This window comes from Micropterus salmoides, unplaced genomic scaffold (genome assembly GCF_014851395.1).
Source record: "Micropterus salmoides isolate LMB-PRFRI ecotype aquatic unplaced genomic scaffold, ASM1485139v1 Ms_hic_scaffold_12, whole genome shotgun sequence".
Lineage (NCBI taxonomy): Eukaryota > Metazoa > Chordata > Actinopteri > Centrarchiformes > Centrarchidae > Micropterus > Micropterus salmoides.
Genome location: NW_024040263.1, coordinates 8,940,420 through 8,959,813, shown reverse-complemented (window position 1 = coordinate 8,959,813; position 19,394 = coordinate 8,940,420). Strand labels below are relative to the sequence as shown.

Here is a 19,394-nt window from a genome sequence, read left to right as displayed (position 1 = left end):
AAAACAGAGGGCACTTCTGTTGAAAATAATCTTTTATTTAATTTACTTACTTAGTACTTAAAGAAAGTATGAATAATCAATATTACCATTGAGATATACATTTGTCAGTGAATAAATTATCTAGAAACGTTAAGATGAACACTTGACCCACTCTGTTTTTGCTTCTCTACGCACATGAAAAGTCTTTGTAGCTTCGAAGCTTTCACTGAAAGGTGTGTCTCACATTGAGGCAGTGTGTTGCTCGACAGGACGGACCTGCAGCACCTCAGCAAAGCCTCGTCCAAACCAGCAGGTGATGTCAGCTGTGTCCAGGGTAAAGAAGAAGAGTCTGTCTCTGCAACGTGTCCTCCTGTAGACTGACCTTGGGTCTGCTGACAGCACTCCTCTGATGGCGGCAGCAGCCTCCTCTGGACTGCGCAGAAACTTGAACCTGGGTCTGTCACTTTCAGATGGTCCTGTGTGACGTGCAAGTTTTCTTTAAAAGGCAGCACTCTGTTCTGCTATGATTGACTGTTTTCATACTCGTATCTTTCACAACAGCACCCTCTTGTGGAGAAAAATTAACATCACCCTTTTCTCTGGGTGACATTGGCCTTAATTATACTAATCATATGCATACTTTAAGTTTGGCTTACCTGACAGGTGTGTGGGAAGGAATTCTGCTAACTCCCTCTTAGCATGAACGGTGAAGCGTACCTCCAGACCGCCAACAGGAGGCTCTCTGATCCAGCCAGCAATGGTGCTATAAGCTTCCTCTCCATAGCAAGGGTGGTCCACTGTCGACTCTGGTGGTTTGGTTTTGGGAGAGTCTGAAAGTTGATCCTCTCTTTCACAGCTTAGCTGGCAAAGGTCACCTTGCGTCACACAGGCCTTAACCTCCTCCAGCACATTGTGTAGGTTTGTAAAGTGGGAAGACTGAGCACTGACTATAGGTGAATCTGTGACTGGAACACCAGCTTCAAAAATGTCTCTTGAGAGAAGACTCCCCACGTCACCTGACTGATCATCTGTTTCTGAGGTTTTATGAATGTTTAATATACCTGTACTGTCATTTAGCGACAAAGTAGTTGCCTGTGGTTGGTCTGTGTTTAAATCACAAGGCTCCGAGTCCATGCCCATCCTGGCGTTGGGGGAGTCGTACTCTGGGATGTAAGGTTTGATGTCCAGGACTGGGGTGCCAGAAATCATGTCAATGTCTGACAGATGTAGCGTATCACCTAGAAAATAAAGGTAGGAATGTATTTGTTTCTATCAAGCAGAGTAAAGTACTTGTTACTGTGGCTGATGTTAAATTTGACAGCTGAAATTTGTACTTTCTGTATATTAAACTGCGAGCAGAAAAAGACACATTCTGTACATTAGTATAGTCTAGCATTTAGAGTTTAAACATGGTAATATGTTTACATTCTGCTAAAAATGTACATAGTTCCTCACAAAGACAGAGACACATAGTTAGCAATATAAGACACATTTCGTTAATGACACTCACCTATAATTTTATCAAGTTTAGCTAGAGTTAAGCCCAAGGCATTTGGTCGGTGCGGACTGCGTGTCGCGTACACACCAACTCTCTGACCATCGAGTCGAGGAGGCTTGACTTTGGCTTTGTAACTCAGGTGCCCGTTTTTGTGAAAGAGAAAGATGATCCTGTAGAGACCAAACAAGGAAAGCACAGTCATGAAATAAATAGCCATGTTTAAAGCAGATGACAAACATAACATTTATTAACGCCATGTCTAAAAAAAAAAAAACAGCTACAGAGGTTAATGGTACTGCTGTCACAAGAAAAAGAAGGCTACTGAAAATTACTTGATAAGTGTATTTATTCAGCCCTTAATTACAATACCATTCTCAAAAGGCTTTATACACTCATATTTGGGATGGTGATGGCGCACTGGATAAGACACATGCCTTTGGTGTGGGAGACCCGGGGTTCAATTCCCACTGTGACACATCCACCAATGTGTCCCTATATAGCAATTGTAAGTCGCTTTGGCTCAGCTAAATGAAAAAATGTAATGTATTAAGACAAGCAGTTGCAGCAGGTTAAGAGTGCAAAAGTAAAATATCAATAAAAGGTGCTATATCAATTATCAATAAACAGTTATCCCAAATCCACAAAATCCAAATTATACACAATGCAAAAAATATAGCCTAACTGTAAGGTTGTTTTTGGTGAGCTGTATCTAGATATGCATGTATAATATAAAAGTACCGGTAAGTGTATATGGTTAAGATTAAGTACAAACGTGCATCTCTGCATGTGACCTACCAGACGTGGGAGTAGTGCTCCAGGCCCATCAGAGCGTGCTCAGGGTTATTGAAGACACTCTGCTGGATGCGCAGTTCTGCCCTTGAAGGGCCACAGATGGTGGGCTGTCTGGGTGTCCCATTCTTCATAGAGAAACAGGAACTGATGTGACCAATCGGGACTGTCTGGATGTTTCCTGGAACAACATATCACAAAATAATAATATAATAAAACGGTGAGCAGAACTCTGCACGTTCCATACTCTCTTAAATCTACGTGTGTGTTTCTCCACTTTTATTGAACTTTGTATATATATCAAGTTTTTATAGTCACATACACTGTCATACACAGAACATTGTCTAGTGAAATTCTTTCTCTGCATTTAACCCATCCTAACTTCTAGGAGCAGTCGGCAGCTACTGAACAGGGCCCAGGGACCAACTCCAATTCTAAGCCAGTGTTGTTGCCAGAGTATTAACCTAACATGTTTTTGAAGGTGAAGATGAGTGAATTAAATGATTAGTCGACTGACAGACAATGAATCAGATTTGCAGATCTTTGTTTTACAACAATGTGAAGTTAATATCTTGGATTTTTGACTGTTGCTCAGACAAAACAAGAAACTTGAAGATGTCATCTTGGACTCTTGGCCCATTGTGACTGGATCTTCTTTACTATTTTAGTGACTATTGAACAATTAATATAACAATGGTAAAGCACATGATTTTTTTTACTATTATTTTACACCTTTGGCACAAATATTTGGGATGAATAATCTTCTATTTTATGTGACGTGACGCAGTAGTATGAACTGCAGCAACACTGTAATGTCGATGGATATACTGAAATACACATCTTTTTTTACATTACCATTTGTGGGTGACTTTACAGTTGTACTAATGGTAATTACCTTGCTCTAATGCAGCCTGTGATGGTGCTGGTGAAGGCGGTGGTTGTGGCTGGTCTTTTTTATGGTCAGGTTCACGGAGTGCCATCTTTGACACAGCGGACTGAATGGATGTCATATGTTTGCGATGAGCTCTGACTGCACTGTCCAACATCTGCCTGTTAAAGAAGGGCAGAGACAAGTAAACAACATATCAGAGAAAACACTCAGCAGCATCTCTACCGTCTACGTAAACTAAATGCCTTTGGTTTAGATCAGAGAATATTGATAATGTTTTATTCTTCTTTTATGGAACATATTTAAAATTTCTCACTTTAAGCTGCTGTAATCAGGAATGTGTTTATGTAAATCAAACAGAAGCCACAGTACAAGAAATGGTCAGATTAACTTCTGTGTATACTGATAAATTCCCTTGCACTGTGACTTTAGATTCTTGCATATGTGCCATATTTGAGTATTTAAACTCTTCTAATAATATTGTAATTTTTTGTAATGAATGGATTTGTGTTTTAGGTTTTTGTGTCAAACTAATTGTCTATGTGTACTTCTGTTTGCATACTATCCTGCCTTGAATTCTCCCTTAAGGGGCAAATAAGAGTATTCTGAATTTAATTTCAAAGGAAAAGAAATAAAAGTTTTATGGAAATGGAGTGCGACTTCATGCCTATACAGGTGAAGTAGCGTTGCATATTAATACCGTGTTTAAAGAAGACATTTATTAACGCCATGTCTAAAGAGAAAACAGCTACAGAGGTTAACTGTGCATTCAGATATCCACTTGTTTACTACCCGCGATGCTGTGAACATACCTCAGGTTCTTGATTTCTTTTCTCATCACAGAAACCTGCTGGTTCAGTTTATGAATGTACTCGCCGCAGCAGCCACACAGAGGACTCATCTTACTGATGAGTCTAAAGGATGACAAAAACAAAGATCTGAATAAGCAAGCTTTCAGCTAGCTGCTAAACGGCAACAAACCACACGCGGATGAAACACGTGGGAGCTTCTCTATGCGGAAGCACTTGTTGGATTTCCTGTTGAGAGCGTTTCACGTGACAACATAATAACCGTCTGGGCTGTGCAGCTTTTTGTGGCTTTGTCACATCCTCTATGTCGTGTGTTGTAACGTGAATGTAGAAAGAAAACACTACTTGCAGCTAATAGACATAAATGCCGCATGAATTCAGATGAAGTCATTAATAATTTTGCATTAGTTATGTTTTACATCACTAGAGGGCAGCAAAGAGCGATGTCATGCTTTACTCTTTTTTTTTTTACTCTACAGATTCAAATGTTACACACAAAATATATAATGCAATGCACTGTTATGGATTAAACAGAATACAAAGAAGTTACAATTGGCTCCACCTCACCTTTCTGCATCAGTAGTAATAACGGAATAATCTAATGTATATTACATAAAGTATATTATACTGACAGGTGCCATTCTGTTGCATAATGAGCACTTTTACTTTTGATACTTTAAATACATTGTACTGATAATGCTAATTTTGAATGCAGGACTGAGTTGTAATAGACAATGTGATATTGTTACTTTTACTGAAGTAAAACATCTGAATACTTTTTGTACTCTGTATATAGTACTAAGTGAAGCACTGCCAGCAAAATAACAGTTTTACAAACAGGCAGTTTAAGTAGAACCAGGTAGGCTGTAAGGCACAGATGAATTATAGGCACACAGATATTCTGTTCACATTGCAAGTAATATTGAGATAGATACTTTTTAATTTTACTCACCAGAGCAGAGGGAAAAGTTACTTATCAAATTATTTAGAGAGAGTTATTATTTAGAGAGCTTTTATTTAATTATCTTTGTCACATATGTCTGTGAGTGACAGATAATGACAACAGATGATTGTAAGCATTGTATTTTATTTTGGTGAAAAACAACTTTTACAAAATTCAATGAAATAAATCCACAATTACAAATATATAATTACCAGTGATTAATATAATTTACTTTTAAATAAAAGCAGGCAAATTTTTTTGTTTACTAAATGCAAAATACAAAAAGAAATTTCATGAACTTCGCAGTGAAGCACAAACCAGAATAAATAAGCATACAGGTTTGGTTTGAATTCATACATTTGTCAGATAAGCAATGTATATGCTCAGCATGTTTGTTCTCTTGAACCAGCAGGCTGCACACTAACCAGAATAATACTTAGATACAAACTGTGACCAAAAAGTATGAAGTCTGGCTTGCGTGTTCTGAACTGAGGCAGTATCTGAAATGTGTGTTTTAGAAAATTAGAATGAATTTCCTGGGAGATATTCTTGTGGAGGAGGCGGCGAGGACATGGTGGGAATTGAGAACATTTTGTTTTGTTCAGGTATGTTGATCGACGGTGTCTCACTCAAATCTAAAAAAAGGCAGGATACAGTTAATATAAAGACACATATTTTAACACATTCAAAACCTTCAACCAGGAAGTGTTTCAAAAGTTTTGTCCAAGCTTACATTTCCACACCATTCATTCTTCTAGGAGTCTACAGTTCCTCTTTATTACCTTCATCAGCTCTTTTGTCTACCTCCTCATCTGGGCCTAAGTCCTCAATCAGGACCAGGTCTTGGGCCTCCCTTTCTTGTGACTCCTTGTAGAGGGTCTCCACCTGAGGAGGAGCTGAAAGAGGAGTCGTGGCTGCAGCTGGAACAGGGGCTTGGATCAGGAATGGGATTTGAACAGCATCTGGCGCTGGAGCCGAATCTTGGACAGGAATTGGAGCCGTGTCTAGAACTTTGGTGGGAGAGGGAGCAGGAACTGCGGGTGAAAAAAAGGCTGGAGTTGGGTTAACTGGAGCTGGAGAAGTCATGGTAGGAGCAAAGACAGGGCTTTGGACAGATCCAAACACTGGCAGAGGAGCAGGGGCAGCGAGGACAGATGCTGCTTGTGATTCTAAAGCAAGAAAGGGGGATAGAGAGCCTGATGTTTGCTCTGGGAAGGCCTCAGCAGGTTCAGGCACCACCATTACTGCAGGAGCTTCCTGAGGCACTGCTTGCTTTTCCTGAATGACAGATAACTCTGAGGTGGGTTCAGTCTTCCTGGGTCTCCCTCTCTTCTTTGAGCCGGTCTTGTCCTCAGCCCTTGCTCTTTTCCTCTGGCTCTCCACCCTGGGAGAGTACAACAGTTGTAATCAACCTCAACAACAGTGGACATTGATACAGCTCTTTGTGATACTTTTGCAAAGCTAATAGTACAAAGTCCTTGACCTGGATTTGGGGCGTCAATAGAAACACCAGAGCAACCTTTGGTTTTCTCTTGCTCCACATTCAACATAAAGCAGAGGAGTGATAAGCAGCTGATAAAGTCTTCACATTGTGAAGTACAGTGTTTTACAATGCACACATTCTTAATAAAACTTTACGTTCTTAATGGATGCAAAAAGTGCTATTTTTACTCTAGATTGCATTAAAACAATTATACAATTTTTTGTATACTCTATCAATACACTGGTACATAAGTACTTGAATTTGTACAATTTGTCTGTACTGCTAAACCTATGATGGTTACTCCATTAGTGAAGTGAACATAGCTGCAAATGTAGGTCACTGCACTAACATTGGCAGTGCTTTTCTATAAATTTACCCAAAAACCCACTGGTTTGTTTCCTTCTCTTCTGCTTCAGCCTTTCTCTTCCTTAGGAGATCCCTGTCCCGCAATCGGCGGCGGATCCCACCTATAAAATAGAAATCCGTGCAGAGAAACCATTCAAACAAGGCCAGTATTAAATCTAAGATATGCAGAGCAGTAGTGTTTACACAAGACTGCCAAATGTGGTTTAGAGGCATTTCTTTTCTTCCAGCTTCATAGGAAGTCTTTGGCAGAAGCGTTTCCCCCCTAAGGTTTAAAACACAACTATACAAATAGACTGAACCTGTCTTTTATTTGTAGTCAGACACCTTAAATTCAAATATTTCTGTGTCTGAACTGACCTTAAGACACCACACTGTGTGAAAATGAATAGCTGTCTCACTCAGCTCTCTAGTGTAGAAATACTGAAGAACTCAATTTCAAGGGAAGAGAAGAAATTTGATAAGTTACCTTGGTCCTCATTTGGATTTTTATATTCCGACTCTTGTTTCTCTTGCTGCAACGTCTCCTCCATTCTGAGTCCTGCTATGAATGAATTCAACTCATTGATGGCGGGTAAGCACAGAAAAGAGGACCGAATAACTTCTGACTGTTTTCTATTCCCACCCCTAAATGAATTATCTGGTTAACCATTACCATAGTGCTGGAAGAGTTCTTGCAGCTTTGGTCTTATCATATTTGTAAAGCTGGAGGAGTTGGCAGACTGACAGAGATGGGAAAAAAAGAAGACTGGAGCAAGTTGTGTGTGGGCATTGTGTGGTAGGAATAAAATGTGTGGTAAAGGAGGAACTATATGCAGAAATTGGTTTATTAGACTGTAAAGTAAAGCAAAAATAATTTGTGCAATGATGTCTTAATTAAACCAGTAAAGACAGAAATATTATTATGGAAGCCAGCTAAAAGACTGCTGTTGCTTAGCAAAGGTAAAAGTATACTTAAACTAAAGAAAATTATTTAATGTCTAAATTGCCTTATAAATAAAGTTCTGAATATTTCAAAGCCCTACATGTTGTTTTCTACATAAATAATAAATAAACATATGAAAAACCCTTTTTATTCATGTTGAGTCTGTCTTTTTCTAATAAAGCCATGTGTTGTTAAGGTATCTGGGTGGATTACTATGTTGAAAGCAAAAAAGATCGAGCAAGAAATCTTGTCTTCAACTGGAGTAGGGGGCATAACCATCTTATCTCGCAGATGGAGAGCTGCTCAGTTGGGGTGTGTTCTCAATCTTCTCACAGCACATTGAGCCCTGATGTGTGTGTTTGAGCCACTCAGAGAAAGAAGCTGTCCAGCAGAGTAAATAACGCCCAACTGCCAATTGCCTCCAGCACTGTAGGGGAAAAGTTGAGGGTCTCTTGGTTAAATTCACCCACTGTCTGTGTGGAAGGACCTTCTTGTAATTCACACACACTTTCTAAAATTATAGTATGAGAATTCTCTGTCTAAATTACTGTCTGGTTCACGTAGTGCATTCTTTATGAATGAACCTATGGGTGCAAGCCGGTCTTTGTGAAAAATATGCTCCTTTACCTGTTTCGTCCAGGGTGGATTTGAATATAAAAACTCATTTTACAAAGCCATACACTATAACGTCCTACTCTGGGATACACTACACCACAGGCTGCACACCGTTAACTGGTAAAAGTCAACAGACAGAAACTTGGACTCCTTCAAAGTATGCACTCTTTCCAAATGACAGATTATTATCAATATTACTGTTTCAGACAAAAACTGAAAACGCTTTCACTTACACAAACACCCCTACTGTTGGACAATGAAACTTAAAAGGAATGTAATAGATACTACAGTGCCATCTTCTGGTGTACTTTTTCAACTACCAAACACTAATTTAAAAACATTTAACATGTATATATTATGTATGAATAGCTTGCACAAGGCCAAACATAGACTATTTGGATTATGTTCCCTAAACAGTGTATCCACAGTATTACAGCCTGTGTACATGTTAAATCTTTACCACTAAGATCAAAACTGAATCTATAATTTTCCCAAAATCCAGAATAGCATTGGTGATTCATATTTGAAGTTATAAAAATCTACCATTCATACTCAGTAGACTTCTACGGGAGAGCTCCGGTGTCTCAGGAAGTTTAAAAAAAAAGGGGGGGGGGGGTTCCCTGCTCTCCACATGCATGTATACAATAATCTCTTTACTGCAAACCAAACACACCCCTCCTTTCTTCAAACCGTGTCCAAACGGTTAAAGTAATATGGCATTTATGAACCAAAAGTACAACAGTTTATCCATTATGCGGGTTTATTGATCAAAATTGTCACAAGCATCACAAACGCATCACTGGCTGGGCTACAAACAAAAGAGATATGTTTGCTTTGGTGGGCAACAGGTTTGAGTAGTATTTAACACAGGATTTCTTTAAGATGTTGGTTATTTGCATTACTTACACATTGAATATGAAACAACAATAATATAACGTTATATACAGTCAAACCCGGGCATGTTTTGAAGCTATGGAACTTTATTAACTTAGGCAGATAAACAAAGTTCACCGTATGACCTACTTTATCGACGTTTAATTGGTCGATTGCTATTTTAAGGGATAAACTGTGCACGCTATCTGCACTCCTCCATTTAATAAAACGGACATTAAAGACAAAAAAAAGCTCTTGTCTTCACTGAACATAGTACAGTAATTCCTTGCAGAAATAAATTGCACCATAGCACTGTTTCGGGGCAGCGTCATGTTTTGTGACTGCAATGCCTTTGTGGAGGCGATGGGCGTTTCTGGGCGCAGATGGCGCTGTTGAGCATATATTTTGTTTCAGTCCCGTTTCCCTCCATGGTTTCTCCTCTCTCCGACTAACTTAGCGTTTGGCTCAGTTCATTATACAGTCCTATATTCTCCCTCCATTAGGGCATCTCTGCCTTTGGACTGAAGATCCCACCAAAACCCAAGAGAGAAAAGTTTTACTTTCATAGGGCAAGATGGACATGAAAAAGAGGATCCACTTGGAGCTAAGAAACAGGACACCGTCTGATGTGAGTCGTGCTTTTTAAAACCAACCCTTAGTTTTCTGGCTAGCCTTTGCTAGCTACTTTTTTGCTTTGCGAGTGACCTGTGTGGCTAACGTAATGGTGACCACATGGGCTTTAGATTATGTTTCTCGTTTATAATAGGGCGGAAAACACTCGCACAACAAGCTTAATCCCTTATACTGTTCTGGATTGGGCGTATGGGGACAACGAGACGAGAAAAGCTATATTCAATCGTTACTTTGAAACGGCGATTCCTCAGCTTGCTGGCATTATTGCAGTGCTTTAACCGTTTCGCAGCCTCCTTGGTCAGTGGTGCACACACGATTCAGCTCGACTTCATCGTTGTAGCACAATTAGTAAACTTCTTTTTACGCTGATATATTAGGAAATTTGCCTCCAGCGCCGCGTTTGGCATTTACATAGTGGTATATTTTATACAGACCTTGGGAGCCATGTTTGCTGCTAGCATAACTGCTAAAACGGGGCGCTTTTTTATTATAAATGTTCTTTACAACTCCAATGTGTTCGTGCAAAAAAATTGACTTTTGTTACCATGTAAACGGGCCGTCGCCGATCACGAGTTGGGTCTTAAAATTTCAATAGAGTACGTTAACGTTAATATCAAATGGCCAGATTCAGCAGCGACAACAAAAAACAGTCACTTGATTCACCAGTCATCCATACCATGACCATTTAATGTTAAGGCACTGTTACTACAACCATATCCCGTTTATAGTTACACAAACTAACAGCAAATAGCCAACTATTCCTGCAGTCGTTATTTGTTTTAAGCCATGGTTAAGATGTGACGAATGGCAAGTTTTAAAAAGGAAATGTACAGCAGTTAATTCCCTAAAATAGCTTACATACTTGTATAGCAGCTACGGTACCCTTTCATGTCGTTGCCTCTACTCGTCTAAACATTGCACACTCATTTAATGGAGTCTGGTGATTCCGATTCAGAATCACCCAGCAGCAGCCACCGAACTTAGTATTTTTGTTCCCGCCATATTACCCCCTCTTCCCTACACAGGTCAAAAACAAGAAAATATATCCAAGTGTAAACTCAAAACATCAAACAACGATTATTTCGTCCACAAATTGTAGTTAAAAGCTAAACTTGACGTTGTTTGCCACTAAAAAGGACCGACGTGTTGGCCAACGGCTTCATTAACCGAGCCAGGCTGCTTGAATGACACGGAGATCCGGTGCACCGCGCTTGATGCGTGGGCAGCCAAAAACTCGACGGTGGGCATTTCCTCTCGACTCATGCACGAAATAAAACTAATTTAACATCGAAAAATAACTCAGGTAATGTGTAAGTAACGATAATTACTCTCTCCAAACATCACTTTTCGCCATTGAAGTGTTCAGAGAACTGCATACTGTGTCTCAGGAATCGCCATGTTGTCATTCTGTCGTCTTTGAAGCTCTGGGAGAAAGGAACTGTCTCCATCTTTGTTTTTACTAAATTTCCGTTCTCAATATATTTCCTTCGCCACTTCGACCTGAAAACGATGTAGTGCCCTGTAACAATATCGGTCGTTCGCTCGACGACAAAGAATATTCCACTTCCCCAATGAAAGCTGGTTTTACGAAAGAAAAAAAAGAAACTCTTTACTAAGGGTGTATTCGCAATCCTTTCCGTTGCTGTTGGGTTGGCTAATGGCGGGCAGACACAGCTCTGTAGCTGCTCCTCTACTGCACGGCAGCGTTTAAAAGGGGCAATGGCTAGCCTGTAGCAAGCTAGCTCACAAAAATCATTGCATTTGTCATTAGTGACTGCATCTGCAGGCCGTGGGCAGCTACTGCTTTGCTCTTCCTCGTTTCAAAGAAATCAATTCATTAACTGTCGCGCCCGGAGAAATTAAGCACACAGTGACGCAAAGTGTTTTTAGATGGAGACACAGTATCCATGTCGGTGTTTTACTTTAGAAATCGTGATCTTTGACGTTTGACAACTTTTTTTTGCAACGTTTTTTCCTAACAATGAATTGCGCAACCAGTGTTAGTCAAACTAACTCCGCCTTCAGATTTGTTTGTCTAATATTTTAAAGCAACTACAAAACGTTGTTAGATTATTTTACACAAATAAAGAGCCATTCTGCTAAACATCATCATCCCCTTTTAAACACTGTTATGGTTATGTTGTTGGGCAGCTTGTTTTCTAGATGGTTTTGTTAATAAATTAAATTGTTTTGTTTAAGAGAAGAGAGCTTCTAAAATGTTATTATATAATATATATTTTTTTATAATACATTTTAATTATGGATCACTAGTAAGAATAGTTTTATTAAATGCAAAACCAGTGGAGATGATATTTTTAAATGTGATACTTTTCTGTATTTCAGGTACGAGAACTTGTCCTTGACAATTGTCGATCAGTGGAAGGAAAAATTGAAGGCCTCACAGCTGAGTTTGTCAACCTGGAGTTCCTCAGTTTGATAAATGTTGGCTTAATCTCAGTCTCCAACCTACCTAAACTAGGAAAACTCAAAAAGGTAAAATGTTTTACCTTTGTACATCCACGTAAAAGCTGAATTGTAGTGTCAGTCAAAATAACATCTGTCTCTACCATCTTTCAGCTGGAGTTGAGTGACAACAGAATCAGTGGCGGCCTTGATGTTTTAGCAGAGAAACTACCCAACCTCACACATCTAAACTTGAGTGGCAACAAATTGAAAGACATCAGCACATTGGAACCGTTGGTATGTGTATCCAGATTTGTTAGAGGCAACACTCCCCACACATAACCATCATTTGCATGGCTTCAAAATGTGTATACTTAGTCATAGGCCGGTACAGACGTTGTGTTTTTTGTTGTCTTATCTGATGTTAACGCAAAATGTATTATAATAAGACAAAGTATTTTGAATTTGTGAATCTTGTTATGCACATAGATGTATTAATTATCACCCACTGTTCCTTAACCCACAGCATACAAATAATATAGGCATTTCTAATTTCAGTTTCTGTATATTTGGATTTAAATGTTCAAACTATCTGTTGTTACACTCATCATAGACTGGGCCAGTCCGGGAGAGCTTCTCCTAATCAATTGTCCATGCATTTAATACCCACTATATATATATTATATAAAATAATTATTAGAAAGTCATATAAAACAGATTTATAGGAGACCATTTGAGCAAACTGCAGACAGGATTTGTGTAGTTATGGGTGCACGAAATTGTGATGTATTTTGTGATTTGTGTATTATTTTCTGGAAATTCATTTAAGAAACTTCAAATTTATTGCTAAAATAACCACATGACAAAGTGTTTTTGACTAATCCAAAAATATAAGTACCTGACACATTGAGGTAGTTCATCACCTTGATGGAAAGTGCCTCTAAATTCATCATTGCCACAAAGTAGTTCTGCCTATAGTGTCCTAATACAACCAGAGATATTAGACATGGTATAACTGACTCTGTTTTAATGGTATAGCAAAATACCTACTGGTTGATAAATTTTATAGTACACACAAGCGGGAAGCTTCTGGTCTGAGACATGAAGCCAATGCAGAAGTGAGACCTATATTCGATTGAACGGCCAGCAGGGGGCGACTCTTCTGGTTGCAAAAAGAAGTCCGGTTCCCTTAGAAATAATGGTAAAATGACCCTACTTCTCACCGGATTTATTACCCCGGTAAACACTTTCCTAATGAGTTTATGGTCTCAATCGCTAGTTTCATGTCTTCTTCAATACAACATGATGTTCATTTTAGTAAATTATGGTCCCATTTAGAGAAAAATAGATCATGAAGCAAAGTATGCTTCAGGGCGGGATTATCTGTGAGAAGTGACAGTCGTTACCATGGCGACCTGTCAATCAGGCTAGAGTGACGTGTACCCATGGCACTGTGTAAATTTAACCAGCGTATTAGGAGTTGGCTGTTCACTTTCTCTGGTGAGTACATTTAGTTTTAAGACTGTTGTTTGCTAAACAAAGTTGTCAGCCCTGTTAAGATGACAGTTAACGTGAATTACACATGTACCTTGCTAAGCTAGCTAGCTAGCTCCACACACGGCTGTTAGGTCCACCATCTCGTCCAAATATGGTCACGTCCGGTGCCGCTCGTTGCAAAAACTCAACATGGCACCACCCTATCAACCAAACTCAAGGCTTCACAAACCAACGGGTGACGTCACAATGACTATGTTCTTATATACAGTCCATGAATACACATCACACAACCTTATGCACAGTAAATGCACACTGGCATTTAGGGCCCTTAACTCCAGATGTGACATGCAGCACTTTCTCATCACAGTACTTCACTGCATTTGATCAACAGAAAAAGCTGGATAACCTGAAGAGTTTGGATCTGTTCAACTGTGAAGTGACAAACCTGAATGACTACAGAGAGAGTGTGTTCAAGCTGCTGCCCCAGCTCACCTACCTGGATGGTTATGACATGGAGGACAGGGAAGCCTCTGACTCTGATGGAGAGGTGGACGGAGATGGCGTAGACGACGATGAAGATGAAGGTTAGAAGTTCTTCCAGTACCTCAGGAATGGCTATGGTTTTCCTGCTGTAATTCCACAATCACTGGAAAGATTTGCCCATTTCTTCTGCCAAGTGGAGTTTGAGAATAATATTTGCTTCCGTTTACAGCATGATTCCACTTTGTTTGTGGTTGACTTATTTGTTGTTACTTTTGCATCACAGAAGGAGAGGAGGAGGAAGATGAGGACGGAGAGGAGGAGGACTTTGACGAGGAAGAGGAGGATGAGGAAGATGAAGAGGAGGTAGAAGGAGAAGACGATGATGATGAGGTCAGCGGAGAAGATGAGGTAACCAAAAACGAGATAACATTTTCTTGCCAGAAGTTCAGATGCATTGTTTCTAATTTTTAACCTGCAAATGTTTGTTTGCCAAGGAGGAAGATTTTGGTCAGGATGGAGAAGTGGATGAAGAAGATGAGGATGAGGATGAAGATGACGACGGTATGTACCATTTCCTTAGTTGGAACATGCCCGTTTAGACATCAAAAATGCATTCAAACCCAGAGCACCTCAAAAACACCAGAAACTACTACTGTAACACAACACTCTATGCTTTCATATTTCTCTCCCATTCTTCCTATTTGTGTGTACTCATAACTTTAAAGTGAAAGTGCAAGATAATACTACTGAGCACATAGTATCATATTCCCTTTTTTCTTATTGTTATTAAAATGTGGTGTGTGGGCAATCGTCAGCAGTCAAATGTAGTTAAACTGCAGGGAGAATGGCCTAGTGTCCTTCAGAGTTTATGGTGTGTTTGTAAATAAACTGTAAAAAGAAATAAATATGTGCACAGAAGGTTGACTACCTGTACATAAATGGGCGCCATGGTGAACTTTGATAATGGCTAATATAAACTTGATATCAGGAATTGTATGAGACCTACAGGTGGCTGTATTTACTGAGGAAGCTCTATGCAGGAGAGTCAAAAAGGTTCACAGGGCCTTATCAAGTTGCGCCATATTGTCCATTCAACTACGCTAAGACATTATCAATTACCTGTAAAAGAGATATGAGAATATTAAGATTTAAAAAAAACTGACATGCCTGTAAGTGTAAAACATCTGAGGGAAAAATTTCAGGACTGAAGATTCATATCTGACACTGTTTATTTTGAGCTCCTAATCACGTAACATTATAACATGCAGGGACAGCAAAACGTGATCGTGACCATTCTTAAACACTGCTCACTCATGCAAGTTGTTTATGAGCGTGGGTATTTGTAAGAAATGTTAATACATAAAGACTGTATTATATGGAGAACAGTTGTAGTCGTGTGTAGGTTATTGTTTTGCTGTCTGCAGAGGAAATAGTCCCTTTTTAAATTCACTGTTTTGCTAAGATTGAAGTTCCAGGGTCTTGGTATCCCCTGACACCACATGACACAGATTTCCTCTTTGCCCCCAGAAGCAGAAACTGGCAAAGGCGAGAAGAGAAAGCGAGACCCAGAGGATGAGGATGATGACGATGACGACGACGACGACGATTAAGAGCAAAACTGAAAACGAGAGCCTACCGAGTTACCCTTCCTCCCCCACAAACCCGAACATCCGCCCTCCTACAACTCGCACCGCCTTTGTAATCCACGTCTACCCCCCCAGCTCTGAGCTCTTTTTATGGGGCAAGACTGTACCGGATGGGTGGGCCAAGTGGAGCTGCACCCCCCTCCCCACATTTTTTTTTTGTTGTTGTTTTTTTTTTCACCTCCCCCCATGGAACTGAGAGCCACCCAACACCCTCCACCTCACCCACCCCACGGCCTCCGAGGTTCTCAGGCAGCCCAGCACTCAGCATTCCACAATTTCACTGTTGATCCCTCTTTATGTATTCCCGTGTGAGGACTTTGGGACTGGTATCTAGTTTTGGGTCTGTGCTTTTAATATTTTGTTGGATGAATTATTTTTTGTTGTTGGGTTTATTATTTCTCATTTTTTGTCTTTTTTTTCCCCCTGTTCTTTATTTTTTTCCCCAATAAAATTATTGCTATAGCAGCTGTGCAACCAGCGAGCCATGATTTTTAGTGTGGCTGCCTGTTGCACAAATCAAGGTTGTAGCTACATTTTTACTTTCTGTATGACAAAAAACAACTTTGTAAATAAAATGTTAACATTTTGTGCTTTTTCTCTTGTCCTGCCTTGCTTTTCTGGTGTCCCAAAATTAACAAAGGGATGAAATGGTGGCCATATGGTAAATTTTTCCTATCCACCCCTTCTGTAATGCTCTCAATTTGTTCTCTTCACTGATGTAGACAGACAATATTGCCTGCAGTCACCAACAGTGTCTGGTCTTAAATTTTCCCATCTTAATACAACACTCAAATGCTAATTTGTATGTGGAAATAGCTATTAGTTGCTGTAATCATGATTCCTGTCCACAATTGTCATGAGAAACTTTTTCTAGTAATTCCAATGTCAGTTAGGGGGGGACAAAATCCAGTCTTAATTCTGTGTAGAAGTTCAAATTGTCCAAATTTAGTCTTTAGTATGAATGTTTATTTTTTTAAAGGCTATCTCGGACTGCCATATATATATATATATAGCCGTGGCCATGCCGTGTTTGAGTAATCAAAAAAAAGCTTCTCAATATAACATCGCAAGGTTCTTAAGATGGTGTTACCCACATTTGAAGTTGATCGGGGTAAAGCTCTAGGAGGAGTTCGTTAAAGTAGGGAGCCTGTAAACGGTGAAAACGCTTATAAATTATTCTAAATGGCTGTTGGGTTCAGGGTATGGCTCCAAGGGGCTTATTTTTATTTTTTTCCGAGGGAGAATAATAATAATCCCAGCAAAAACAAAAGGTTCCTTGCACTTTGTGCTAGGACACCGTTGGTGCCCTTGCACTTTCGTGCTCGGGCCCTAAAAATTGTATATAGCAAATATGGTACGTGTTTTCTAAATCTTTTAATGTCCCCTTATCTTGTGACTTCTTAGGGGGTCCTGACCTCCAGGTTTGGAACCAGTAGTTTACAGCGACCAATAACTTTGAATGCACATATGTGCATGTGAGTATTGTTTTGACAGAGACTCGATGAGATAGAGGGCATTGGCCTGTAATGCCTTTATTTTTAACATTAAGCCCAGCAATAGCAACTACACTGCATTACTGTGTTTTTAAAGAACAATAATTTGTTTTTGTTTGGCTGCTTATCTTCTCCAGGCTGCTGCTTCTTCTATAGCCCATTAAAATTTTTTTAACTATGAGCCACGCAATCATGTACAGTTAGAAGATGTTGCAGCCATCAGCTAATTGAGGAAGCTTTAGGAGCTGCGAGCCGCACTGCTGTTATATTTAAATATTAATGCGTTACTGCAAATGAGTGAAATGTTGTTTTTTTTTACTTTAATTCATTGTTTTGGGCAGGAAAATATTCTGCTCTTTTAGAGAAGAGGCAAAAAAAAGCTAATTATTTTTAACGCATTCATATTTTTTGTACTTGATTTAGAAACTACATTAAAAGAAATGGGATACAATTTTATTTCAGTTTTTACTAAATACATTTATCAGGCAATTTTAAAGACACACAATAATTGCATTACAATGCATCTAGACCAGGCACAACAAGGCTCATGAACCCAGCAACAACCCTTTAATCTAATGGTTTATTGAATCAGACATGTTCAGACAGTAAATTCCAGTCATCTCTGCAGCTATATTATTGCTCCAATATAACGCAAGAGACTGTGAGAGTGTGCATGCTTTAATACCGAGAGATCTCTGGAATGGATTGATTTTGTTCTCATAAGGCTTGTTATGTTGAAATCTTTTTTCTGAGGACTTGGTATTGGCCACATTCATAATGCAGCAACGGAATGATGATCCTCTGCAGGGTTGAAGTCATAGTACAACAAAGCAATCATCACTAACATTGTGATGATTCATTCATAAGATAACTTGGGATAATTTTGAAAACAGTAAGAAAAAGAATTATGAAGAAATAACTTCCCATTTCTACTCCCCACTGCTTATTGTTAATCATTCATACCAATGTATGATGTATATATTGAAATTATACTTTATTTGCACAAGCACATGTGAGCCACTGATTGATACAGCATGGTACACCACAAAAAGAAAAAGATATGAGGGGCTATTTGTTTATGTAGCTGGCAGTGAAGTCATTATATTTTTGTCTTTTTGTCATACCGTACCTTTAAAAGAGTGTAATTTCACCAAAATGAGAATAGCATTAAATAATTTATCAATTTAAATGGACACTCCAACGGTTTGGTACGCACACAAAAAGAATCGGCAAAAATCAGTGCTGCAGAGGTCAAAATATCATGACTTTTGGTCCTTAGATTGACAGTGCTACAAAAAAAGAGCTGAAACGATTAGTCGATCAAAAGAAAATGAATCAGCAACAGTTCTGATTATTGATCAATTGTTTAACCTGTGAACGTCTATGGATATTGGAATGTTGGTCGGACAAATGACATTTGAAGTAGTCACATCGGACTCTGGAAAATTGCAATGGGCATTTTTCAATATTCTCTGAGTATTTTATTAATAAAAAAAGGCTTTGCCAATCAATCGATTATTTAAATAATTGTTAACAGCAGTCCTAAAAAAATGTCTTCAATTTTAAATTCAGGGCTTTGACTTTATGTAAAATTGACACATATTTTCAACAAAGTCCAAGCTCCACGTGCTAACTGCTATCAGTGGTTAAGTTTCAATGAATGAGTCAGCCAAATTCAGCAGCTCCAAAGTGTTAATTATTAAATCAATAATTAAGAAATAAGTGGTCACATAACTAAACTATGGAAAATATTTAAATGAAACAAATATCATATCTTATCATTCTTTTTTCACAAGGAATTTTATAAGACTGTACTTTTTATTTAAAAAGTCATTTTTATTTGATTTCATTATTTCGGTGCCATTTGTTTGTTTGTCAGCAGGATTACGGCAACTACTGACCCGACTTTCATTGTCCATGGTGGAATGGTGTAGCATGGGCCAATGCATAATCCATAATTTTTTTAAGCAGATCAGAATCATAGTATAGACTAATTATTTTTCACTTTCGTTAACATTGCAAGATAGATCAATGCTAACACTGGTGTCTATAGCAAAATTAACTTAAGTCATC

At 38.9% G+C, this 19,394-nt stretch overlaps 3 protein-coding genes across 8 annotated transcripts; 1 reads left to right on the top strand and 2 right to left on the bottom strand.

Moving 5' to 3' along the window:
* Nucleotides 1-14: 14 nt before the first annotated feature.
* On the bottom strand, nucleotides 15-4,290 carry trmo (tRNA methyltransferase O). The gene is made up of 6 exons (XM_038713202.1): nucleotides 3,968-4,290; nucleotides 3,162-3,316; nucleotides 2,273-2,447; nucleotides 1,490-1,647; nucleotides 636-1,217; nucleotides 15-455 (listed from the first exon to the last, which is right to left on the bottom strand). Exons 1-6 carry the CDS (start codon nucleotides 4,054-4,056, stop codon nucleotides 220-222), a joined length of 1,395 nt encoding a protein of 464 aa, XP_038569130.1. The 5' UTR covers nucleotides 4,057-4,290; the 3' UTR covers nucleotides 15-219.
* Nucleotides 4,291-4,881: 591 nt separating this feature from the next.
* hemgn (hemogen) lies at nucleotides 4,882-7,380 on the bottom strand. Of its 2 annotated transcripts, none has more exons than XM_038713204.1 (4): nucleotides 7,223-7,380; nucleotides 6,767-6,857; nucleotides 5,690-6,291; nucleotides 4,882-5,542 (listed from the first exon to the last, which is right to left on the bottom strand). In XM_038713204.1, the coding sequence occupies exons 1-4, from the start codon at nucleotides 7,284-7,286 to the stop codon at nucleotides 5,430-5,432; spliced, it is 870 nt and encodes a 289-aa protein (XP_038569132.1). In that variant the 5' UTR covers nucleotides 7,287-7,380; the 3' UTR covers nucleotides 4,882-5,429. The 2 variants fall into 2 exon arrangements, with proteins under 2 accessions (XP_038569132.1, XP_038569133.1); XM_038713205.1 differs by having other exon boundaries at nucleotides 6,779-6,857.
* Nucleotides 7,381-9,499: 2,119 nt separating this feature from the next.
* Nucleotides 9,500-16,414, top strand: anp32b (acidic (leucine-rich) nuclear phosphoprotein 32 family, member B). Of its 5 annotated transcripts, none has more exons than XM_038713210.1 (7): nucleotides 9,500-9,794; nucleotides 12,143-12,292; nucleotides 12,377-12,499; nucleotides 14,091-14,283; nucleotides 14,466-14,590; nucleotides 14,677-14,743; nucleotides 15,713-15,850. In XM_038713210.1, the coding sequence occupies exons 1-7, from the start codon at nucleotides 9,741-9,743 to the stop codon at nucleotides 15,790-15,792; spliced, it is 792 nt and encodes a 263-aa protein (XP_038569138.1). In that variant the 5' UTR covers nucleotides 9,500-9,740; the 3' UTR covers nucleotides 15,793-15,850. The 5 variants fall into 5 exon arrangements, with proteins under 5 accessions (XP_038569138.1, XP_038569136.1, XP_038569135.1 ...); XM_038713208.1 differs by having other exon boundaries at nucleotides 9,504-9,794; nucleotides 15,710-16,414; XM_038713207.1 differs by lacking the exon at nucleotides 9,500-9,794 and adding an exon at nucleotides 9,867-10,096 and having other exon boundaries at nucleotides 15,713-16,414.
* Nucleotides 16,415-19,394: the final 2,980 nt, after the last annotated feature.